The 26,330-nt window shown below is 37.2% G+C and overlaps 1 protein-coding gene across 3 annotated transcripts in view; it reads left to right on the top strand.

The window, feature by feature from the left end:
- CADM2 (cell adhesion molecule 2) overlaps positions 1–23,520 on the top strand; it is a 691,281-nt gene extending 667,761 nt beyond the window's left edge. For all 3 annotated transcript variants that reach the window (XM_072885977.1, XM_072885992.1, XM_072885987.1), the window contains 2 exons: positions 18,181–18,306; positions 19,943–23,520. In XM_072885977.1, coding sequence (XP_072742078.1) covers positions 18,181–18,306; positions 19,943–20,061 — 245 coding nt within the window. In that variant the 3' untranslated portion in view covers positions 20,062–23,520. The remainder of the gene's footprint in view (positions 1–18,180; positions 18,307–19,942) is intronic.
- Positions 23,521–26,330: the final 2,810 nt, after the last annotated feature.

Below are 26,330 nucleotides of genomic sequence, written 5' to 3'. Positions count from 1 at the left end.
TTTCTTGTAGCTCTTTGGAATAATATTTTGGTTTTGATGCACAGCTGCTTGTTTCACACAGGTTCTACCTCAAAAAGGAAGATCCGATATCAAAATGCTGTTGTCAGCTAAGAAAAGCAATCAATCACAGCCACCATTTTTTATGTTTCCTCAAAAGGCACATATGAGACATTTCAAAGTGTTGTATTGGAGTGTTTCACAACATTACTTTTGTTCTCTTTAAGCAAACCCCTGAACTGGTACTTTCGATGTGTCATGGATCCCATACACATTGTTGCTTCTTTATAAGACAATACTCTGAAGTACTTACACTGTGTGGTATTTTACTCCTCAAGTAATCCTATCCATATTGCCGTTGGTATACGAAGAGGTGGAATAATTTGAAGTCAGATTCTGAGAACTGGGAGTTAAAAGGAGAGACTTTCCTAGCACTTCCCTCAGTATTTGTTTCTGTGTGTGAGTCTATGGATGAAACAGATTTAGTTTTTTAATATTTTCCTTCACATGTCAGCATTTTAAACAAGGGTTTCTGTAATACCTGATTATAAAGCTTGTCTGTTCTCTAAAAAATCACCAGTCCATAAAAAAGCATTATGCCAAAATATGCAATTTGAAATGATAAATATTATCCTTCCTGAAATTCTACTGCTTGGGCTTGGCCGCTGGGGATGTACCAGCACAAGGGTTGTTCTTTCCCACCAAGCTGCACATACTTCCTCATGTTTGTTCTCTGCTCTGAGATAATGTGACAGACTTCCATTAAAGATTATAAATCTCGTTCAAGAAGTCTTCTTGGTGATACTGTGTTTAAATACGTGCCAGGCCATGACGTAAATATGTGCATGAGATAAATACCTGTTCAGTGATTTTCAGAATGGTTTCTGTATTCTTTGTATTAAGAAGAAACACATCTTTGACCATACAGCGCACAAAGAAGGTCCCAGAAGTAGTCTGTATTGGCTGAGAAACATCTCTGTCAGCCAACAGCCCTTAGCAGTGAGTCAGATGGGAGGAAGTCTGCATCCTTCGATACTGAAGTAAAGCAAGCATGAAGCATACACAATGTTAAACTGTTCATGGTTAAGCCTCTGATGAAGGGCTCAGTCATGATAGTATTTATTTAAAGGGTTGGCTGGTGTAGTTCTTCATGGACATGAAGGAAAACCAAAGCATTTGTTTTGTTTGGGCAAGTTTTGCTTCCAGCATATTTCAGGAGAAGGCAAGTCAACTTCTTTTTTCTGCATCTGTTCTGTGAAATGATAGACAACTCTTCTGGCAAAAAAGTCTTGCAGTAATTTGTCTGACTATCACCAGACAGGTAAATAAAGCTCGAAAAGCAGATGTTTCAAAGACAAATTTAAGCAACACTAGACAATGTGATATACGTTTAACTGTGCTTCTTAACTTCTACAGATTTTCTTTTAATAACTAGAAAATAAATTCTGTAAAAAAAACAGTGCTTAGAAGAAAACTTTGCAAGATTTCACATACACTATTTTCTTCTATGATCCCATAGAAATATTGACAGTATAGAAAATTAGTCAATGAACTATAAATTCCTGTCATAAGATGCTAAAATGGAATTAAACTGAATAGTCATAAACGTAAATGAGTAATGTACCCTATCAACTAAATGTAAATGTGCTTTAAAAAAATATGTTCTAATCAACTGCTGTGTCAGAAGTATACACCTCTGAAGAGATAAGAGAGAGAGAGAGAGATTTTAACTGAGTGTCTGTATGCTATTGAACATACAGTCAGGAATCAAACTAATCATTACAGAAAGTAGCAGAACATGTTAGTGACACCATGTCCTTCATATATGATGTATTCAAATACAGCGTTCCAGTTCATTCGTAGATGAAGTGTTGTTGAGGAACTACCCATCTGAAAGTAGTTTATATCTCGTTAGGAATGCTGGAACATTTTGATAATGCCCAAGGCCAAATCATACCATTGCTGGTCAGCATACACTTGCTCATGTATGAGAGGGAGATGAGACAAGAGATGTGTCACTGCGTCCATCTTCTGAGTTATTTGTCTAGGAGGAATTTGCCTTTCTAGGGACACATAGTCAACAGAGAACGAGACCAAAGAAGAGGCAATCTGATACTCAGTGCATGATGTTAGGCAGTCAGCTATAGAAGAGGAGGTCAATGCTGAATTAGGCATTTCAAGCTGTTCTTGGGGTACAATAACTCATGTGTTCACTTTACCTATGCTCTGAGCCAGTTCCATTCAAAAGTGATGTTTTCTTACATTAAGGTCACAAAACCCTATGTCTCAGATAACATGACTGTCGGCTTCTGGGGACTTGACTTCATTTCTGTCTCATAGTGCAAAGGTGGTCATGGCCACAGCATGTAATTTTGTTGTGTTGATGTCCTTATGATTTTAGGGGGTTTCACCCTCTTTCATGCATGCTGGATTGTATTTATTTTAATATTCCCTGTTAATCTCCACACCCCTAGTGAGACATAATGATTCTGCTCCTCTTCGTGTTGTATCTTGAATAAAATGGTCTGTGGCTAGTACAATTTGATTTGAATTCAGTGTTTCCAAGTGTGTATTTAACATTCTTGAGGTAAAACAAATCAATTGGGCCCTCAGGCAACTTAGGGCTAGAGACACCTACTTTGTGAATTTAAAACGACTTTATGGGGCAGGCAGGTACACAGATGATCAGCTCAGCCAAAACGTGCTGCCTCTAGGCATGGACAGTACAGCGTATTAGTAATCCAAGGATGTGTTCGTCAGGGACACATTTGTCTCGCTGTCCTTTAAATGGCTTAAGCCACGCTTTTGTGAACACTCTTCATGACTTTGTTGCTCAAATTTGACCCAAGATGTATTAAAGATATTTAAATGTGCATTTGGTTCTCATCCTGAGTACACAGTAACATTGAATAGAAAAAAATGCAAGAGGTCTCATGGAACCTACTTTTGGGACAAGGAAAACCTCTTAATTTCCAAAGAAATAGCAGGAAGTAACAACAACGCAATAGCACGGCAATAACAGGGTTTATGCAGACCCTTGTGGCACTGGGGAAGTAGTTGTAAGTGACAGTTTTGCTGAAACTGTGTGAGCATCTTTCATGAAAAAGTAACAGAGAAGAAGGATGGTGCTAGAGCTGTGGAAGGCAGGATACCTAGAAAACTGTGTGGAAGCATACTCCTAAATATAGTTGGGATACTATATCATTAGCAGATTTTTCTGAAAAATTTTCCTCTCCTTGAAGTCAAATTACCAAACAGGAAGGAATTGGGGGAGCAGGAGGAAAAGAGAGATAGCTGATGCACTCCAGAGTGTTTTCCCACAGAATTTGGGGGCAGAGGGAAATTTCAGATCAGAATTTTTGCAGCAGGATTTTATCTCCCCAGGTTTGTGGAGAAGATTTGGACCATATATTTAGTTGTCAGATTGTTAGATGAAGGCTTCCATGTGGTAGTCCCATCAGAGCCCCTGCCGTGTTTGGGGCCTACAGTGTACTTTGAAAGATGCGTGCTCACTGTTATTACATGGAGATAAGCTGCAGTATATTTTTATTTACAAAATGTTTTGTGCATTGAATATCAAGTCTGACAGGCAGAGAAGCAATTTCTGTGGTTGCTGGTTCTTACTCTCTGCTATTACAGAGAAGCAACACCATCCAGAATTTTACTTGCATGACAATTTCTCTAGTGAGTAAAGAGATACAAGAAATTTCAAATGAGTTGACCTTGCTATAAATAAACCTAGCTATACCTGAGAAAAACAGAATTACACTAGTTTTGTCAAGCTGGCCATAAAACTGAAATCCTCAGACTGAAAATACTGCAATTGCCACAGAATGCTGAAATGTCAGCTCATTTCTTTGCAAATCTAACCTCTCAGTAATTGTAAACATAATTTGATGGAAAGTCCATTGGAACAATTTGCTGATCTTTGACATTCTTATTATGTATAATGCTTTGTAAAACATTATCTGAAATAATCTAGTATGGAATTTTTTATCAGAATGGCTGCTGTGACCCTGTTTTTGAGATAGAGAAAAAAAATTATTTCAAGAAAAAATAAATTAGTAGAGGAAGACAAGGCCCTTTATATCACAGAGAGTTTTCCTCTGCCAGCATACAGCTGCTTTCTGCGGTATAATTTCTAAGGTTTTAAGTGAACCCCTGCTCCCTGATTCAAGTTTGTCCATTACTAGAAGATAGGAGAAAAGTAATTAGAGAGCCTGTTGAATTTTTGACAGTGTGGATATAACAGTGATGGCAACAATGTAAGACAACACAGAAAGAACAGTACACCTTAAAGCAATAGTAGGATCTTAGCATCCATCTGCTGGTTTATTATTAACTCTGTTCATTTTAAGATGCAGAAATCTGGAAAACTTCTTTATCTATTTTTTTTCATGTACTCTTCGTTTTGATGGCTTATGATCCATTTCCTAGAATTGTAGAATAATATAAGTTGTAAGGGACCTCTGGCTATCATCTGGTCCAAGCCCAGCTTAGTGCAGGGCCACTGTACATCAGGTTGCTCAGGACCTCATTCAGGTAAGTTTTACATATGTCCAAGGATGGAGAACCCACAGCATCTCTGGGTAACCTGTTCCAATGTTTGATCATCCTTGTGGTGAAAAAGAATTTCTTAATATCCAGTTTGAATTTCCGATGTTCCAGCTTGCATCCATTGCCTTTCATCTCTGCACACCTCTAGAGTCGGGCTTGATCACCTCTTCTCCTTCCTACATAGTAGCTGAAGATAGCAATAATGTTTCCTCCTTTAGCTCTCTCTTCCTAAGACTGAAAAAAAAGTAATTCTCTCAGCATCTCCTGATACATTATGTGCTCCAGCCCCCAACCACCTTGGTGACCCTTACTGTCTATGAGCGTGGGTAGCCACTAACTAGCTGACCTCTGCAGGGTATGAATTTGCTGCTCTCTTTTATTTTTGTGTATCATTCACCAGGATTGTCATGCTTAACATATGTGAAATATATTATATTACGGCTTTTATTTGCAGAGCCGTGGTAACTTTTGGAACAATACTAGTTTATAGTACCATGACGATTTAGCCCCTTATACCCTATGGCAGCAATGAAAGGCACAAATGTCCCTTGAAATACCTAACATGTTCATGTGCTTGAACAGTTACTAAAGTTAAGAGAAATTGCTGTACCTGTACAGGCATTATTTTAAACCAGTAACATTTTATGGCTCTTTTATTGTAATTGTTGTGATTGTTTTTGTTGCTCAGTTGTCACGAAAATGGTAGGATTACCTTGTAATACTGTTAACTGAAACCTTGACAGCTAGATGCAGGTTTGCTTGCTTCCTGTAATTTTAAAGTTCCAGACTGTATTGTTGCATTTGATTAACATACAGATAAAGGAACTAACCTTTAAATGCTCCCCTGAGATTTTAGGAAGTTAGTGTAACTAAATATAAAGAAGTTTTAATCATAATTTTCTAGGTTTAATTATAATGCATAAATTATTAGCACTTACGAGAAAGTAGACATTACTGGGATGAAAAAGAAAACTGAAGCCAGGAGACTATAGCTGTTCATTTTTTAAACATTAATTCTCTGCTACCTTCTTGTATCAGCTGACCTACATCTTAATGATTCTATTATTAAAATGGAACAACTTTTCCTGTTAAATTCAGGGTTATTTATGAACCCAAGGGTTCACGTCGACGTGTTTAACAATGTTTAACAGCATCCCTAATATTTCTCTGTTTGTTTCCGCAATCTGGAAGTAGATTCATCTTATTTCTGGCTTATTCCCATTTTCTGTTTATTTTTATCTTCATCAGTTACCTGGTGTGAATTACTTTTAGTAATGTAGCTGTGTAAGGCTATCTTGTTCAGTCTCATCTCTCGGAAATAAAGGCATCCAGCTATCAATTTCTTCATTATGCAAACACATAATAACAGATGCTCAGTTTCCTTTCATCCAAAGATCAAAAAATATATCCAACAAAAGCTTAGTTAAAAACCCACAAAAGTCCATTTCGAATGTTTTTAAATACTATTATACAGAATATTGTTTGTAAGGAAAAGTGAAGTACCTGCCTTAGCCCCGCTACTGTGGTATCTCAAAATCATTAATTGTTCTATGAGTTATTCTATGAGTCAAGTTCATTCATTGTTCACAAGTCTCAATTTATTTTAGGGGAACTGAGGCACAGATAAATAAAACACTTTGCCAAAGCGCACGCCCAGGTGTTTGTTGCATGGCAAGGATTTAAACCTGATTTTCCATGCTTACCCCTGGAAAAACTAACCTTCCTCTCAAGGAGCATCACCAACGTTTAGGCCTTACGTGTTGCAGTGAGCAGACGAAGTCATCACTAGGCTGAGCAAGTGTACATTTTTATGATTTTGCTGGCCTGCAAGGTGTAAAGAAACCCTTTCCACCTTACGTACTGAAATAGATTTTGCAGGAACAGGCCATGTGCTGCCTCCTTGGCCCAGGTGACAAGAGCAGCGCTTTGATGAGAGGCTGCTACCAGCGAGGGGGACTCAGATTATGCGCTGCCCAGCGCCACGGGCTCGCTGCTGCTTCTGGCACCAGACCCAGACATGCTGGTGTCAGAGAGAAGCTGTCGCAATGGGCTCTGATTCATGAATCTCACCTCCGCAGGAGGAGGAGCAGCTTGCTAAAGCTTTCCAGAAGGCAAGGAAGGCTAAAAACACTGCTTCTCACAGCTAAAGGAGTCCTAGCTCCTTCTTTAGTTTATCTGTGTCTCCTTTGATAGCCAGTGTCTTGTAAACTGAAGCTGGGATCTAACTCTACAGTTCCAACTCAACAAAAGCACTTAATCCTGTTTTAAGTCCCATTTGTTGCATACATACTTGTTTTACTGAATGAAGGGCTGTAACACCAGAAAACTTGAAATATCCACATTTGGCTTCATATGCTCAACCTTTCAGAAAGAATCTGTTTTTCAGCTGAACGTAGTATCTACTAGCTTCATATTGGGAATTACATTGTTATAGGTGTTAGTGAGATAGTCATAACTAAAATTTTGCTAACAAAACCTTCTGCAGTGAACAGAATGTCATAATGATTGGAATCACATTTTTGGAGGGCATCTTTATTTTTAATCAGTTTAAGCACACAGAATGCTTCAGAGAGAAATTTCATGTCCCTTACATAGCTATAATGTAAAGAGAACAGACTTACTAGGAAGGAAGGGAAGAAGGAAAGAGATAAAGAAAAGTTGCTCAGCAGTGGCATTTGGAAGAGTCGCATTAATTCCAGCTTTGTTTGGAACATTGTTTTTTGCTTTCACATTTTGTGTTCGTGCTTTCCTAAAGAGAGGACTAAGTTTTTACAGGCCTTTTAAGAGGAGAAGTCATTTAATGAACCACTTCAGTTAAGTAAGAGTGGATGCAAAGTGATGTAGGCTAATGAGACAATTTAGGGTGAAGGGATTATATGGAAAATCTCAAGCAGTTAAAACAGAATAAGAACTGAATAAGGAAAGGAAGGGAAAGTTACTTGTTGGAGTGATCAAATAGAAGATGAGCAGAATATTTCTAGAGCAAAAAATGCCATGAGATGTTTCCCAGGCTCATGAATGCTTCCAAGAACTTTTTCCAGACTAATGGCTAGAAGGAAACCAATTTTAACCACTGCAGTACAAAGATGCTGTCCTTTTAAGAGCTGTAGAGCAACAAGAGCTTTCTGCAGGGCTTTACAACAAGAATTTAAAGAGCCACAGCTCTCCTTGCTGGGCAGCACCTTGATTTACATAGAGCGTCCTGGTACACTTTTTGGGCAGAATGAACATTCAACAAAAGGACAAATGTGATACTGTAGACCAGAAATATCCGTAGTTTGGCTAGGGGAGGAGATTTGTCTTTTTTAAAAAATAAGCACTGGTATTTTCAATTTTCAATTAATTTTGTTGTTCTTCTGTGAGTTGTGAACCTCAAGGAACTGTAAATGTGTAAGAACTGTAAGAAAGAACAGCCCTTCTAACCACAATTAATTGTTCTGTGAATATCCCATACACATTTTTCCCCAGCCTTTCTTTCTTACCATAAGTTTTTTAAAAGATCTTCAGTAATGTAGTAAATTTTGACTCACCACACATTGGAACCACCGCTGCAAGGAGAGGTGTAAAGTAAATGGAGAAATGGCAGCATCATTTTCTATTTTTCCCTTGAAATTTCTATTGTTTCTTTTTTGGGTAGCTGGTTGGGATTTTTCTTTAATTAAAGGCCCTGGATCGCTGAATTTCTGTTCAGAGAGAGGCCTGCATTTTTTTAGCAGATAGAGTATAACTTGAAACTATTGACACATTTTGCAGGACTTTTCTGATTTTTAAAGTTCTCCTCAAGAACTGTTCCAGCACACCACTTACACTTATTTCCCCAGCATTAGACTTTTTACAGGTTTGCAGCATCAGGAACTGTCTCAGGCTACTATTAAATTGGGTTTGCCGTCTTCAAATAGTGTGAGCACAATAGGCATTTAGTAAAATAAACATGGCCCTGTTATTTCTTAATGCCTTGCTTAACAACTTTAAGATTAGACCGCGTCTCCCATACTCCCAGTAGGCAGCACTTTAGCAGTGAGTAATATTTCTGTCTGCCATAGTCAAGTAATCCCAGAAGTAAGTAATTTACAGGATGGCATTAGGGACTGTTACAAGAGACATATTGTAATATGTCACTGAAAGTCAGCCTGCCTCTGCACGTTTGATCAACAGCCAGATGGAGGCTTTTATCACATTTATTTAATCTGAAATATACATAGTAATTACAGTGGACCTCTGATTTTTTCAGTCCTCATTGCTGTCTCAAGAGAAGGTAGGAAATGAATCTGTCAGTTGCAAACTGGTGTGGATGTGACCCCCTTAGTAGAATCCGGATGTATTGCAGCTAGCGGTGTTGACAATAGAGATCATGAGTGCTGCTGGAAATGAATGCATGCTGCCGAGTTAAAAAAAATAGGCCCATAAACCAAAAACTGTGTAGCTTTATTTTTTTATGAATACAAAAAGCCTTTAGGAAAGCAAAGATCAAACTTATTCTTAGCAAATCCATTACCAACGAATGGCATTAAGAGCAAACAGTCTCTTACTAATAGCTGGATGGTGTTTAACTTTAAGGCATCTGAAAACAGCAAAGTCTTAATGTTCCCAGAGGAGAATTTGGTTAAGATATTGAATTCCATCAAGCATGTCGTTATTAAATGGGGAAAATATTGTTGTTTCCATTAGTACAGAGTTGGCATAAAGAATGGATAGCATTCAATTAAACCACAGGCAAAAATTCAAACAAATTGAAGGTAGTTTTATTGCTTGGACAGAAACTTCACTAATGGATATTGCCATTGTCTCAAAGAATTTACATAAGATTTTATGCACTAATTAAAACAGCTATAAAAGATGCCTCACATATTAACAGGGGTGCTCACCTTCCTATCAATAATTTACTCTTCTTTTCTGTTACTCTGTGCATTACAACAGACTGTCTCTGCTAATATCTCTCACATTTCTGTTTCTGAGATGAGCTAGGTCAGTCAACAGCCTCTTTTGGATCAGTTACCCTAACCGCAAGTATGCCTGGCTAATCTTCCAGAGATATATTGACAGATAAAATATGCTATTAACTACCAAAGAGGAAATTCTGTTACAATTACTCGTACTGAGTAGTCCCACGACAGATTAAATTGCTATTCAGCATGAATAAGGTGTCAGAATCTGGCTCTAAGTGGCTGGTTTACTGGGGTGTTTTGATGTCATTATAGGCTTGTAATTATTCTAATCTGATTTGGTAAGAAAAAATTAGTATGACAACCATAAAGAATTCATTTGAACAATAGGTTTTCTTCCACCACAGAATAAGTTTTAATTAGAGCTGTTCTTCAATTAAATTAAAGCTGCCCTTCTTGGTTTTAAAACTCTCATGAACATATTCAGTACAATGTACCTTGTGCAACTGTGAATCTGTTCATGCCTCTCTGATCCTTATACAACCATACACATTCTTGGCTACCTTTATGTCTGTGGCTCTGCTTTACTGGTGAGAAAGCCTTCTCCTCCCTAGCTTCTGCCATCGGGAACAGCTTTGTCTGTATCTCTACAGTTCACTGAACCTCTCCATTTGTTTCATACAATTTCTCAGCTGAAAGAATGTCTTTCTTGCACTGCTTACTTGAGGTAGTATTTATTATTTGAGCTCTGCAGTGGTACTGATTAGCTCTGAGAAGCAATCTGTGAGGGATTTTGTATAACAGATAGCATAAAATCAAAGTGGCAGAAAAGTCGCAGTGGAAACATTTATACTGCTTTCTAGTAAACTTAAGCTATTGGGACTTCCTTAAGGTTAACAGAATAACTTTCTTAAATGCTTCTAGCAATTACTCTCTTAGCAATCTCACCATAGTTCATGATGTGTAGTTGTGTTGATAATGTGTTGCTTTCTCGTGGTATGTGAAAGATAAGACTGCCAGAGACCATCTGTGTGACTGGCCCCAATCCCTGTGTCCACGCTCCCTTCCCACACAATCATGTTCATATTCTCTCTAGCTAACCAAAGTCTGTAGGAAGTGACCAAAAACCACAACTGTAAGGTACTACAAGGAAGAGAGCAGAAGAGTACATTGGCATCTCCAGTCTCTGTGTTAATTAGAGAATGGTTCATTATTTGTATAGATAATTAAGTTCTGATGACAGGAAAAGGAGTTGTGCACACACACACACACCTACTCCAGCTGGTGCATGTCCTTTTTTTGATGAAGAAAACCAAGAAGAGCAGGGATCCTCCTATATTTATTGACAGAAAGTAATCAGAGGAAAGATGACACTTATGAAATGTGTTTTTTCTCACAAAGTACGAAGTCATGCATCTTGATTTTCTAGGTAGGGATGGGTTCTTCCTTTTTTGTTTGTTTGGTTTTGGTTTTGGGGTTTTTTTGTTTTTGAAGTATCTAATAGGCTGAAGTTTCCAAACTTCAATCTGCTTTCTTTTGTTTTCTGATGGAGGCACTGAGCATTCTAGAACTTCACAAAAAGATGAAAACTAAAATGCTGGAAGCAAAGTTAAGGCATCACTTGCCTGTTGCTGCAGCCCACAGTTGACTCATATGGGGAGAGAAACTTCACAGGGAAATTCTACATTCATCTGTGCCAGTTGTCTCTTTCCCTACAGCCTCCTGTTTCAGTAGCCAGAAGTTATAGCTGGATGGGCTGCAAGTATTTCTTCAAACCCTGAACTGCCTTAATTATCCTCTACAGAAAATAGGATGAAGGCAAAAATTTGCAGAATTTAGTTATTTTTTCGTAAGACAAAGTCTGAAGCAATTAATGAGTTTATTGATGGACAAAAATATAATGTTGTCAATAAGAAAAGTCTTTTATGTGCTCTAATTAGAGGAACTGTTCCCTTCAGGAAACTGGAGCTTTTAAAGCACCATTAAGAAAAAAAAAAAAGATAAGAAAAAAACACTTAAAAAAAAAAACTGTGTCAATGACACAAGGCACAAAATCTGGAACGAGGCTCTAAGGACCCTGAAAAATATTATTAAACTTTTTGCCTTAACATTATAGGTATACAGCTCTCTTATTAGCATTGCAAAAAATATATTTACAAAATAAATAGGTATGGGTAATGCTTTTATTTACCTTTGACAAGGGCCACCTACTTACAAATACACATCAGAAGACATTTGGGTTTTTCTCTCCACTGAAAGAAGTCTTAGATTCACAACATGAACTCTTCAAAAGGAACTGTAGGTTCAGCTGCTGAAACATTAGTGTGGGACTTTTATCCTTCTGGGATGTGGGCTCTTCGTAATAGGAATGTATATATAATTCAGTACTGTGAAAAAAAAAAAAAACACTTAGAGGCGAAACGGGCCAAATATGCTACTGCAGTAACATGGGAAGAAAAGGCTATCAATTCCTTTGAAGGTTTACAAGTAAACTTTTTTTCTGCCTGTCTTCTCTATGGTTGATGATGTTCTACTATTAAAATAGCAGTTTATATATGCTGTATATTAGTACACTGTTTTGTTCTTCTTTGCTTCAGGCACTGAAGGAAAAAGAAGCTTGTCACATATTTTAAGTTCAGAACTGGTTAATAACAAAACACATTTTCAACGAATTTCACAACCAGCCCCTTTGGGCAGCTACTTTTTGCAATTTAAATGAAGGTGCAGAAACTTTCTTTTCCCCCTTAACAATACTTTCACAAGTTTCATGTACATGTATTTTAGTGGTTAGCAGTATATTACAAAATGAGATTAAAAGTACCTGTTTCAGCACTCCAGGCCAGGCAAGGGAAATTGAACTCTGGGGTGCCCAAATTAAGATGCTAAAATGGGTAAATTCTACTTACCAGCATTTATCACAGACAGCACTACTGCTGCTTTTCCTAAAGCAAATACCTTGTCAGCTATCACTTCAGTCCTACCTCCTATCCATATTGTGAGTAAATTCCTATTTTAGTCTTTTTTCCTACTGATGTTAGACAAATCACTGAGGTTTTTGGGTTTGTTCGTTTTTTTTTTTAATTTTTAATTTTTTCGAAAGCTTACGTTTGTGGGACAGTTAAAAATTATATAGACCCTCTGGCTAAATCTGGAAAATGATATTAGCCTAAATACATTTTAAAAACCAAGTTTGTTCCATAAGCTGCAGACAGAAATCTTCTCTGGTTGCCAATGAGATTGTGCCTCATGATGGCTGCCTTTTTAATTGAATTATACAAATACTGCAGTGTGAGCTGACCCTTTATGAGACAAGAAGGAAGAGAAGCAGGAAGAGTGGGTATGGGGGGACGAGGAAAAAGGTGAGGTGGGAAGGGCTCAGATGTTATAAATGCCACCTAACCATGTGAAAAGCTTCAAACAGGATCTGTTCCATATTGGACACCAAAGTACTTGCAATGCAGAGAAACTTCTAATGAAAAATCGATTCTTGGGCACAGATTTTGACTGAGGCTTTTGTCTCTGGTAGGGTTTTTCTAAAGGCATCCTTCCTATAGGTTCTCTGATATCTAATAAGGTCTCAGCTCCTGCAGCAACCTGTCCTCTCAGGTTAGTTATAGGAAAACAATAATCCTGAGATCTTTACTGTCTCTTAAAACTCATTGTAATGGATCCATGGTTCTTAAGTAATTTGGACAGAGTGAAAGAGCGTGATCGCACAAGCTATCTCTCCTTAGGAAATAAAGCTGAAATGCAGACAAATTTCAATGGGTAATATTTCTAATTTAACTTACATTCACTGGTGGACTTCACAAAACCCAAAACTACTTGCTTCCCATAGTTTTTGCAGTTTGTTCTCCTCTGGCTAAGGCACTTAAAAGTAATGCAGGTTTAGATGTCTCATGATTTGTGGTTCCTTGCTAGATTTTCTCCAGAAACGTTCACTGGCTCCCACCACTCATTTTCACCCTGCCCTCATCTGCAACAATCCAACAGCCCTTCAAATATGACAGAGCAATTTATTTAAATTTTGTGCTTTTTGGGTTTCCGCACCCTAAAATGCACATTGCTTTACTGATCTGATTTTGAGCCAGGCCCTTCAAACAATTGCTTTTGTGAAAGTATGAAGTATTGACCAGTTGTAGTGAGGGTGATAACAAGACCCTGAATATGGGGAAAGAAGCAGGAGTCACTTGGAGAGATTTTTCTGCCACATAAATTGTAATGTGGAGCCATGCCCCAGGATCCCTTGCTGGAGCGGTTCTACTTTGCCTCAGCAATTGATTATTCATTAAATCAGTAAAAGTTACTCTAGGCTGGTGTTTTCAGTACTTCTCTGAGACATGGGACATCCCTGTTCTTTTCCCAGCCTTATGGTACAGTAATTTATGAATAATACATCTGCTTAATACCTCTTCATTTTGTGAATGCTATTTAAGCTCCACAGCAAATTAGGACCTTTATTTCCAATTTTTCTTTTAGTAGAATTGGTCAAAACAAATTATTATTTTGGATGCCTGAAACCTGGGTGCATCTTGTGCTCAAAGTGATTTTTTTAAAGCTTCGGCACCTGAGCCAAAAATACACGTTAATAAAGTTCTGCAATAAAGGGGGCTACTTGAGCATATATATTCCCCAAAATACACCATTTCAGCATTCACAAATCTGCTTGTTCTCCCTTTGCTCGGGAAAGGGTTATCTGACCCTTTCCTGCAGCCTGCTCAGTCAAGTCAACTATGCATAAGTAAGAAGGAAACTTATGCAGGAAGAAAATGAAATTAGATGAATAATTAACATATACTTTATGCAAAAGCATGAAAAACTGTTCCAAAATTTCTCTGCTTAACTAGCATGTGAATTCATATAAAAATATTCTACACTGAAACTTTCAGCAGGTCATAAAACCCACATATCTACTTACTTAATAGGTCTAAGATTTATCTGATGTGTTTCATTTCTTAATCAATGATATATTTTTTTCCTCTTAGTCATTTTAAGTAAGTGTGTTATTTCTGTAGGTTTGTGAACAAGCAGTAACAGACAAATCCCAGAAATTGAAAAAGGGTGCAACTTCACAGCATCAGCAATCAGTATTTTGAAGAAGCTTCCTAAATTTAGGACAAAAACAAATAAAAGAGAATTATGAGCTTTTGTGTCATTATCTTGCTGTAAGATTTCCTTAGTCTCATCAAAGGATGAAATAAACAGAAAAAGAACTGATCTTTGAAGAAGACCTAGTCTGATTACAAAATTTTAATTTCACTGTTTCAGACCATGACTACTGTAGCTGCCTGTGCTCATGTAGTAAAAAACAGTCTATATTTAAAACAGGAACAGAGTAATCTATTTTTTTTTTAATGGAAACAGCTGGATTATAAGTATTTATTGCACAATTGCATACTTAAGATTTCATTTGCTGGAGTTATGTGTGTGGCAGGGTAGGATTTACCTGGTAAAGCCCATGAAGCTTATAATGGGAATCTAAAAATAATGTGAACGCTGTTCTATTTTTTGGAAAGCAAACTGCGGAGTGGTCAACACCCAAATACACACTTAGCACTTTCAGGAACTTCAGTGGGAGTTGCCAATACAAATGCCCAGAAAGCTTCAATAATTATACATGTTCACTGTATAAATACCTAAAATATAAAATGGCATAGTTTCCAAACCCCTGTATTTCTATCTTTCAGATACTGTTCAGGCACATTTTGACATAGTAATTATTTATATGATGATAGATAGCCCCAGATCTATAATTCACTCATGGGGCTGAGGTCATTTCATGAAAGGCAGAAGTATAGTGCATTACTCTGTATGCATAATGTAGAGCATATTTATATTTAATGCTAACATTATTTTTGTGTGAGGAGAATATTTCTATGAGGTGCACTCACTGTTCAGAATATTGTTTATGTTGTACACATTTTCATTTTGAGATGAAAGAATGCTTGTTTCCCAAGAAAATGTCCACTTTTGAGGATCTGTCTTTATTTCCTTCCCTTCCATCTCTTCCTTCTTCTTCCTTTCCTTTTTTCTTTTTAACAAATAAATTGTTCAGTGGTAATATAATGGTAATAGGTTACCTACAAGTTTTTTCGTGAAAAAACTTGTCTAGCAATAGTTATCAATATAATCTGGCTTTGATACCAAGGTTAAGAGATTATAGCAGAAATACAATACTACCTTTGCATTCCAACAAATATATAAATTAATTTTAAGGTTACAAACTTCAACCTATAGCAGCAGTAGAATCTCATTAATCCACACTAATAGGTGGGAACCTTATATCTATGCTGGCTTTAGGTCACTTCGTGTAGTCACATCAGGTATGTCAGAGGAGGAGTGAGTAGCTATATATAGGAAATTACCCAAGGATGAAAACAGAGAGGCATATTCATCTTAGTGTATTGTGAGGATTTTTATCTATAATGTTTATTAAAGCTCACAGAGGAGATACGTTGTAAATCTGGGTATTGAGCTAAGGCTGTACACTGCAATCAGCTTTTCAAAAAATGCCTCTAGATAAAGTGCTGTGCTAACCCTTCTCTGGATTATACTCTGCATCAGGAAATATATTATCCTGTAAAATATCTCCTTTCATTCTTTAATTTTACTGCTAGTATACTAGCAGGAGTTCGCTTTTAGTGGGAAAACATGTTCATGCTGCTCCTGGCCCAGTGTTGGGGAAGAGCATCTCCTGCAGGTCACACGCAGCACTTGGGGACATTGCTACTCCTTACTGCCCAAATGGGTGCTGCCTTTTTGCTGCAGGGAGGAGGTTTACGGCAATGTTGCTACAGGCGCCACAGAAGGAGGAATTTGCTAGATGGCTCAAGCAGGCTGACAATCCTGCAGCAAGCTGTCACCTTCCATTTTCTCATGTGAGCAGTCACCTCCTCCTTACTCCCCTCAGAAAACAGAGCCTCTGCAAGGTGTGGGAAAGGATGGCTGTGCGCTCCAAGCTCTTGCTTTGGCGAGGCAATACTTCAGCCGTCTTGCTTTTCCCTGCGAGGCTGCTGGCACACAGAACTTGGGGTCATTTTTAATCACCAAAATAGAGCCAATGTCCCCTTGGACTGATTCTACGTACTCAACATAGTGCAACCAACAGCAGCACCATGCCAGGAGGTTCATGGAGACGGAGGAAGGGCAGGCACAGATGACTTTATAAGGTGTTTCTAGCTTTTTTGAGGCCAATACCTACTATTTGCCATCATGTCCGTAGAAGTGCTGTGGCCAGCTTCCCCAAAGTCCTCTTAGCACCCAGAAGAGAAAGATGTGGGAGCTCAGAAAGCCAGCAATAAGTGACAAAGCCATGCCTGACAGGTTCAGTCACTGTTAAGAGCAGAACTGTATCTGTAACAGTGGCCATACCACTGTGCTCCAGCAAACCTGAAAGTGTAGTTTCAGTATGCCTGACAGTTTACAAAAGGAGGGAAAAACATGATTCTTTCATTTCATCTATGTAATGTTATATTTACGTACACTTGTGTGTATGTAGATATATCTATACGTCTTACTGTTATACAATGATCCTGGTCAGCAGAATGTAATTATGGTATCATGGAATTACACCTCCTCGGTATTATCAGAGGTCTTTCTATCATCTCTACAGACTTGCCCTCTTTTCTGTGTAAATATTTTTCCTGCCTTTCCCTTTTGCAAAGCAAAGAAGTTGTTTGCAAACTATCTGTAGAATATAAACAGCTCCTGCAAGGGAAATGCCCCTGAAGCAGTGAGAGTAGACTGATGGCAACATACAGTACATGCTAATAGAATCTTCAGAGAATTACTATTACTTCATAACAGAGGCATTTTCATTAAAAAAGAAATCTTACCATGATCCTTAGATTGAATTTTTACCTTCTTTTGCATATTTCAGGTGAGTCAACAGTCACAGGTTGCTGGTTCATTGTTCAAAAGCTGCAAAGAATTACTCACCCTTAAGTAGTGCCATTTCCCATGATTGCCTCTTTGCAACTTTTGTGAAGCACCAGGCAACAGAACAGGCAAATGACCAGCACACAAAGCTTGAATCTGGCAGTATTCCTAGCGCTCTGCACAGAGTTAGTAAAATGAACCTGCTAATACATTGTTATATCTATTACAGCTTGCTCACGTTGGGTGTTAATCGAGTATTCATAGTAAATTCACAAACTGACGCTTGAGACTGAATGATGATCCTTCAGGTTGCCTGATACCTTTATCTGACCAAATTCATGCAGACTCAGCCATGTGCAGAGGAACTTGGCACGGCTGCACTTTATCTGCCTTTTTATTTCTGGTGCAATAGGATAGGAATGAGAGGAAGAGAATATATAAGGGTTTCCCACTGAGAATCAGTTCTATAAATTATGTATTATGCAGACACTATTCTGCTGATGCTATCTGATCCCCAATTCTCAGTTCCTTGTTTTTCCTTCTATAAATAGCTATGGCCAGGTTTTCAGTTGTAAAATGACGAGGACAAAACCAGAAACCTTTCCCATTTAATAACCTCTGCCAAAGAAGAATAAGGTAATATTTTTCATAACTGTGCTGTCCTCAGGGCTTTAACAATCTGGGAATACAAGCAGCACTATGTTGTTGATAAGATACTGGTAGTAAGTGTGGGAATAACCATGCTGAATATTAAAGAGAGAAATGCCCTATTTTCAGGATGATCGGTATAAAACTTGGTATTGTGAATTTTCCTGACAGTTTTTGTCTGTGTAGGACCACTTTTGCTTTTTGTTTCTCCCTCTAGATCCAAATGCTTTGGCTGGACAGACCGGACCTGACCATGCTCTTATAGGAGGAATAGTGGCTGTAGTTGTCTTTGTAACACTATGTTCTATAATTCTCCTTGGTCGATACCTGGCAAGACATAAAGGTAGGACAGATTTAGTGGAAGTTCAGTCACTTTTGGAAGCAAGGCATGATTTCGCCTGGGAGTCCTGTTCTCTTTCGCCTTCCCCCATCTGCTAAATGATTTGGACAAGAAAGCTCAATTCACAGTCCAGTCACAAGTGAAGTCCCTGTGAATCTTACCCAGTTTTCCAGTGGACTGGCTAAGGCAAAGTTTACCCATTTTTCCAGTCGACTGGCTAAGGCAAAGGACATCTAGTTACATGCCCAAGGTCATCTCATAAGTCAGTGATTTAGGGAGACTAAGAGGTAAGATTGCCCCTTGGTTTTGGCCCTTAGCTCTAGACACTTGATTACATGATCTCATAGTTTTAATTAACAATTCAGCAGAGTATATATATAGAGAGAGTGAACAAGATTTTTAATTTTAATAAATTGTGCTAATACTCTTAAGTATGTATTTAAAAGATAATATTAGAAGCCAGTGGTGAGTTTTCAGATCAGTGACTCTTTTACCGATGATTCCACTGGAATAAGGGGTTCATTCCTGGGCCAAGCTTTACTTTATTCAGAGATTTCACCTTAAGAATTATACTCCCTTCATTTTCAATCCCCCCGCCATTAGAGAAAACAGGGATGGAGTGACACTGACTTCTGACTAAGCTTCTCTATGATCCTATTTTGACCTAGTTAGTTCCAAAATCATTTCCTGAGATTTAACCTCTGAATGGCTGGTAGACTATTGTTAAAACTCAGTTGATTCCCTACCCACCCCTGAAAAAGATAACAGAAAAGTGAAGAGAGGATTAGTGTTGGTATTATCTCATTAAATCTCATTTTAGATAGGATAATCATATGGCTAGCAGACATAAGCAAATAAAAACATCTTTTTAATTTGACTGGACTGTGTGGGGGAAAACAAGATTTTTTTAATGAGCCAGTGAAAGTATGTCTCTTTTGTTTTACTTTGCTGAATGAACAGTTATACATCTTATGCCAACATAAATAATGCTTTTCACAAAGGCAAAGTTGGCTATTGTACTTTTATTCATATCCTAAGCATAAACTCTTTTTATTCATATCCTAAGCATAAAAATACATGTGATAGTATAATGCGAGTGGGTTCAATTAATAAAACTACCTCAATTTTATAATTCTTGGAAATGACTATGATACAATTCTGTAAAATTAAACTATAGATACTATCAAGAAAAAATAGAAATACAAAAATAATCAGTAGCCTTTTTTTTAAAAAAATAAACGTTTATGAATATCTAAGTCTTCAAAGTTGGTTTGGTTTTTATGGGTAGTTGTTCCATGAAATAACCAAGATTTTATCACTTATTCTATAATTGCAAAATATTTTGCATATTACTGCGGTTAGATAAACTGGGTTTTTATTAAAAGATTTCCTTAATTTATTGTGGATATACTTGAATTCGTATATGTACACTATCAATATTAATGCTATAAATATTTCTTAGACAAATTAGAAAGTTGAGCGTACCTGTATGATGTGTACTAAAATTGTGTAAAAATATTTGTCCATTCATGAAGCAATTGGAGCATTGTTAGAAATGTACTTCCTATAATGCAGCATAAAGCTAAAAAAACCCTAATCTTTGGTTTTTTTTTCTTTTCTGTTGTACCGATCCCTATAGGAACATATTTAACAAATGAAGCAAAAGGAGCTGAAGATGCACCTGATGCCGACACAGCCATTATCAATGCAGAAGGCAGCCAAGTCAATGCAGAGGAGAAAAAAGAGTATTTCATTTAGATGCAGAGCTAGAATCTTGGAGTTTTACTTATCAGGCTGACTGCTGGAGAAAACTGGCTATCATTTCTCGGAATTCATTTCTGCCATCTTCTGCTATCTTTATTAACTCGTATACCTGCTATAAGTAGCCAGTTTATGCCAACAATCAGCTGTTGACATCATCATTCTATAATTACAGTATCATGCATAAAGCAGGACATTTCTTATTGCCTAAAATTCATACCCACTGCTCTCTTAACATACAGTGCTTGAATATACAGCCTTAACAATGTTAATCCTCATCTTAATCCAAGTTTTCTACATTTTTAAATGTTATGCAGCTTGCTTCTTTTTCAGTTTTCTTTTATCATGTCCCTACTAGTGTGTCATAGAACAATATTCATAACAAATACTATTAGGTAAGCACCCAATTTACTTACATAAAATGTTAAGTCTAAGATTAGAGGTTTACAAAGAATGTTTTATACATGTCTATCTATAACTCAAAAAGCAACTTGTTTTTGAAACATATGCCCTAGGAAACAGAACTATTTTTAGTATAGTTTCTCATATGCTTGGATTTGGTGGAAAAAAACTATCAGTCCACTGAATTTTTTGTTTTATTTTGCTTTGTTTTGTTATGTTTTAAATGGTACCTTGACAACAGTGCCATGTTTCAGTGGTAAAAACATGCTGAATAGCTATACAGATTCTGCAAAGTTAGATAATAGTGCTTCATTTGAAACAAATTTGTCCTGCCCTTTTACTGCTTTTTGGGATTGCAAAGATTAGAGAACTTTCTGAGTAATTTCTGTTTTTATAATTTATTTGCTTCACATGAACTCACCTGCCTACTCAAATTTGAAGTGTTCATGAGGCACAGCAGCAAGGCATTTTAGTATCTGTATATAGTGCATATAATAAATTCAATTAAACATTATTTGATACATATTTAACTTTTTTGGCAGTAGCTAAGTCAGTCACAAGTAAGCATTTTCTAATGTCCATTATATCCCTTTAGATATGACTCAAATCAATATTCTGAGTAGATAACATGTATTAGTATTTTTTGTCTGTATGTCCTAGCACTGTTCAGCAGCAAACTTTTCTAGTTCCTGTTAATTTTTTCTTTGTTATACAATGGAAGCACAATGTTATATGGAAAGGTAGTTTTAAGCTAACAACCAGTGCACAGCCTCAGGTTTTAAATTACAACCACATTTGATTACTATCCTTAAAAAATACTATTGAGTTGCTGAAATTCTCAATTTTTAATTTGGCAGTTCCAGAGCTGCTTCTCTATGTTGGTTTGCCAAAAAAAAGAAAAAAGAAAAAAAAAGAAAAAAATAGAAGTGTTAAAACAAAAGATATATGTTTTGTGTATACAGTAAATGGACTAATTCTTTATATTAAATTCCTGTCTATGCATTTTGTGAGGTACAAACTTATGTCACCGTGAATGATAGAGAATTCCTGCCATGCTTTTAGCTCCACAGTGAAAGTCTCTGTTTGGATTATTTCTGAAAATTTTTGTGTAATTAACAGCTGAAAAATCACATGCTCTTAAATATGACAACAAAACACTGTAAGCCCATCGGCTTATTTCCTCTTCCAATGAAATAAAAAGGTTGCCGTAACAGCTCTTGGAAATGATTCTACACTGGAGAATGCAAGTTAGTCTAGCTGGAGCTCCTCTTGCTCCTAAGTTTGCACCTTTGACAAAAGAGTATTTCTCTCTGGTTGCTGTACTTGTGAAGCCTAAAAGCATGATGGTCTGCTGTAAAGGACTTTCTCCTGGGATTTTATTTTTATGTGGGGAAGGGAGAGTTTGGAATATGACATCATGTAGTATGGTAAAATGGAAGATAAAGGTGCTGTGTCAGATTATTTATCAGAAGAGTATAAACCTTTTAAGGACAATATTAGAGTATTTTAATTGTTTTTGTTGAAACATTTATCTTGTTAATTTCTAAGAAAAAAGGGTGACGTCAATCAAAGCAGCACTTTTTTTCAAAATATACAGACATAAATAATATGATGTGGTTGAGTGTTAACATAATAAATCATATACAGTATGACATTTTAAAGAAATAAGTCTGCATTGATGTGATTGCATGCTTGTTTTTACAGTTCACTCCATACCCATCTGTGGAAAAATGCAATAATATGTTAATATAATATGGTAGTTTGAGAGAACCAGGTAGGTGCTACTAGACACATTGAAAACTAGTATAGGTTTACAAGATATTCATGTCTTTCAAAACATACACATGTAAAAGGCTGGCAAAGGAAGTAATTCAGTTTAGTACCAAAAATATGGGTTCTTGTCACAACAGTAAGTTACATTCGCTGCAGTACAGTATCACACACGACAAGGTTTTATTTCAGGACCTGGGGCCCAGTTCAGCTAAGCATTTAAGCACATGCTCAGCTTCAGGCGTTGGAGAAGTTCCATTGGACTGTAAGGCACTATTCATATGCTTAAAAATAAGTGCTTCCCTGGATGAGGGCCTTATTTGCTCAAGTGGAATTCCCCACCAGTGTGTTGTTTATGCCTTTTTTCATTCTTCCTAACTCCAGCTTGCTTGAAGAGTAGGGTTGTTACTTGAACCATTATCCAACCATTACCCAACTCATCTGAAGGTCAGGTAGGACCTTGAAAAGCAGGATTGCCCTTGGGGTAAACATTTCAAACCATTTTCTCCAGTGGCATAGAAACAGCATTTAAACTTTGCAAAAAGAGATATAAATTGTACTGTTAAAATAGGTTATTTCATTGGTTTTCAATTAAAACGTCTCACATGCTCATTTTTAACACAGTTGATCTTCCATTATCTTGCATCTGGTGATGTTGCTTGCATCCGTGCAAAGCAGGTGGGAAAAACCCCACACCGAGCATTCTACCTGGATAACACTTTGCAGGCCTTTCTGGTCTTCACGGGTTTAAATTACTACACTAGGTGTAAAGAGGCATCCCTGTTTTTTGTAAGCAGAACCATGGCTCAACACTAATGACATTCAGTAGGCTAAAAGCCGGTCGTCTGTTCCCTTTGTCCAAGATCTCATTCTGAAATACCAATTTTATTATGGTATGAGGTATCCAGCGAATGTGTAAAATGGAGGCTCTGAATGGGATCCACCCTCGCTAAAATGTATGTGACATCCTCTCCCACACGCACTTGCAGAGTAGTTTTCTCAAGACCAGGTAGCTAGTTTCTGCCGGTGTACTGTTTACAGTGTCAATTGCTGATTATTTTTAAACTTTTTGATGTAGATTATTTTTTTTTTAGTGCTTCAAGAACATTCTCATGATTTGAACAAGAAAGCGATGCATCAGAAGACAAGGCGTGCATCCTCCCACTCTTTTAGTGTCATCTGACAAACCAAGAAACAGTTTAAGGAACCTGATGTTTAACTTGAGGCTCAGAATTTAAGCTAGAACACTTTAAAAATTTTCCACATTACTTAAGGATGGTTCGTCTTGCACTGAGATACCCTCTATAAAGGAATACATGAAGAAAACCAACTTTTCTAAATAAGACATGAAAGTTAACATCTTGTGTATTTTCATTACAGTATAATATATATATATAACTATTTCAATGAAAAGAAAGGACAGAATCATCTGTAATTATGTAATTCATGATTGTAACAGCACTGAAGTTACCATGTACGCACATGTACAGTAGCTATTTCAACAGTTACAGTGTAGTTACATGTAATTCCCTGTAACATAGCAGTTATAGTGTAATTTAGTGCCACTTATTGTAAAGTGTTACCAAAAGGAAAATGGAGTTCTTACCTTTACAATTCCATTCAAATTAAAGGTAAGTTTATTAAATTAGCACCATAAATCTGATATTGCATTTCTTAATTAAGGAGGTGATTTAAAACTTCATGTTCACACTGCAGCTTCCCCCACCACTTACCTAGACTCCTCCAAGTGTCTAATCTCTACACTGCTAGGAACTGGTAATCTGTGATGAACATACCAAAAATCCAGCTACTTCAACTTTAATTGAATAAGCTGTCTAGTAGAGAAAAAACAAGCAAAACCAACAAAAATAACGAGTAATGCTTTTTATTAAGTGGCACAAAGTACACACTAAAAACTATGCAAAAATATAGGTAAATACAGTGTACTTACATGTAAGTATCTTGTACTTGCTGTGTATGGATATTGGAAAACCATGTAATTATAATATGCATTTTGATTATTTCAAGCAGGGGGATGAGCCCTAACAGTCACAAGGAAAAACTGAAAGGTACATATACAAGCAACATGGATATCTTAATGCAATATGTGTAATTCCTCTACTTGCAATGACAACTAATTTATAAAAATGCTTATACCACTCCTCATTCTCACTAGCTTTGCTTTCCATTTCTTTGAGGCCCATTAAATATCACTGAAACACCTTTAGGCAAAGTAAGACACTGACTCCGCTAATGGCTTTGCTGCCAGCACTCTGTGTGTCTGGCAACACTGTTCTGTAATCTATTTCTGGCTCAACAGCACAAGTTTCCTCTTTTTTTCTGTCCTCAAGGGAGCCTAGTATGTTAAGATGCTGAAATATGCTGCCATATGCCCTGGTATTTTTAGCATGAACAACAGAGAAAGAGAGGGAGAGAGCTGCATTCTTCTGACCCCTATTTTGCTGAATCACCTCACCTGGAATTTCCACTACTTGCTCAGTAACGCCAGGTAATCTTAAATTGTAAGTACAAAATGCTTCCATCAAAGTACAGAGGATGCCTTTAATGATAAAGCTAACATTTTGTAAACGTGAAGTTTTGTATTACTGATCTTTTTACTTCTCACCACTTTTCCGTCATACCCTTCCAGAAGGAATGCACCGAAAGACAGATAACATAGAATAGCAAAAGAAGAAAAGAATATTGTAAGCCTTCTTGTGGTTGCCATTGCTATAACCCTCCTTCATGTGCTGTGTAACAGGCAAATAGATGTATTTAGCAACTGCCATTCGCATCATTCCACCCTATACTATTCCTAGAATATGACATCTACCTCTTAGTCTAAATACTAGCTATGAGATATTTGTATACATTTTAAATACTACTGAATCTTTGGTGTAGTCTTGAAATGAGATCACTGTATTTTTTTTCTGTTAAAAATAGAAAAAAATGTTGCCTGGGTTCATAATTCTTGCCCTGTTCTTTACTAATTTTGGGATAGTTTGAGCTTTCAACAGGGCGTAAGGACACAGCCTCAGCTGGTATAAATCAGCTTCACTCTGTTGCCTTAAATGTGGGCCAATTTACACTGGCTGGGGATTCATCCCAAACAGCTTAAAAATAAACTTCTATAATACATCAATATTTAGTCAGCACTAGATAATGATGTGCAATCCAACTGCAACACAATTCTTTCCAGTAAGGCATGCAGGTTTGAAGAGAAACCTTTAAAAGCACATGCAAGCTTTTGAATTAAATATGCAATACCAATTGAGATATTCTGACATGTCTCTTACTTATTTAAACATAATATTGCCAGGGCATGTTTACATTAAAAACACTCAATGCATGGGGGACAAGGAAGGACTATTGCAAACAATAAGAGAAAAGTAAATGGATAGAGCATCCTTTGATGTCAACAGAGCAGAGCAGAAACTCTTATTGAGAGTGGGACTTCCTACGTGGTTTTTCAGAGTGGACCTAGTACCTCTAAAGCAAATGGGAGTTGTCTACTTGGCATTAACAGAAGCTAGCAGTTCCTTCTTGCTGTCGGTGAATCTAACCCAGCACTCTGCACTTGTTTTAACTCAGGAGGAAATAAGGGTACAAACATGGTTTAACAGCACACTTCCGTATCATTCCACATCCTCAGGATGCTCCAAGCTTTGTGCGCTTCCAGCAGCCCTTAAGGGATTTCTTCCAGCATCTAGAAATCATGTTGTTGCCAAGCCATGTTCATTTTCTTCAGCAATGTTTAATGTACTCACAACCAGACAGAAGACAGTGTGGAGCCAATATGATGACTACAGTACTAGGGGCTTCCAGAGCCTCTTAGTAGATGGCAAAAAAAAATATTTCATGACTTCTGTGTTTACTATAGATCTGCCCTCCATATTCTGTGTCTTAAGTCATTTATTCTCTGCTGGGCTAAAAGCAGCAGTCTAATTGGAAAGGAGGTAGGAAAAAAAAGTTTCTCCTCTAAAAGGAGCAGTCTGTGTTACTATTAAAGAAAAGTTCAAGGATTTTTATTTCTTCTTTTTTTTTAAGATTTCAGGTGTAAAGCCAAGCCTGTTGGGGTCAGCACTTTAGCACTT

The sequence above is a fragment of the Ciconia boyciana genome, chromosome 1, assembly GCF_034638445.1.
Source record: "Ciconia boyciana chromosome 1, ASM3463844v1, whole genome shotgun sequence".
NCBI classification, from domain to species: Eukaryota; Metazoa; Chordata; class Aves; order Ciconiiformes; family Ciconiidae; genus Ciconia; species Ciconia boyciana.
This window is presented reverse-complemented; position numbering and strand designations above follow the sequence as displayed.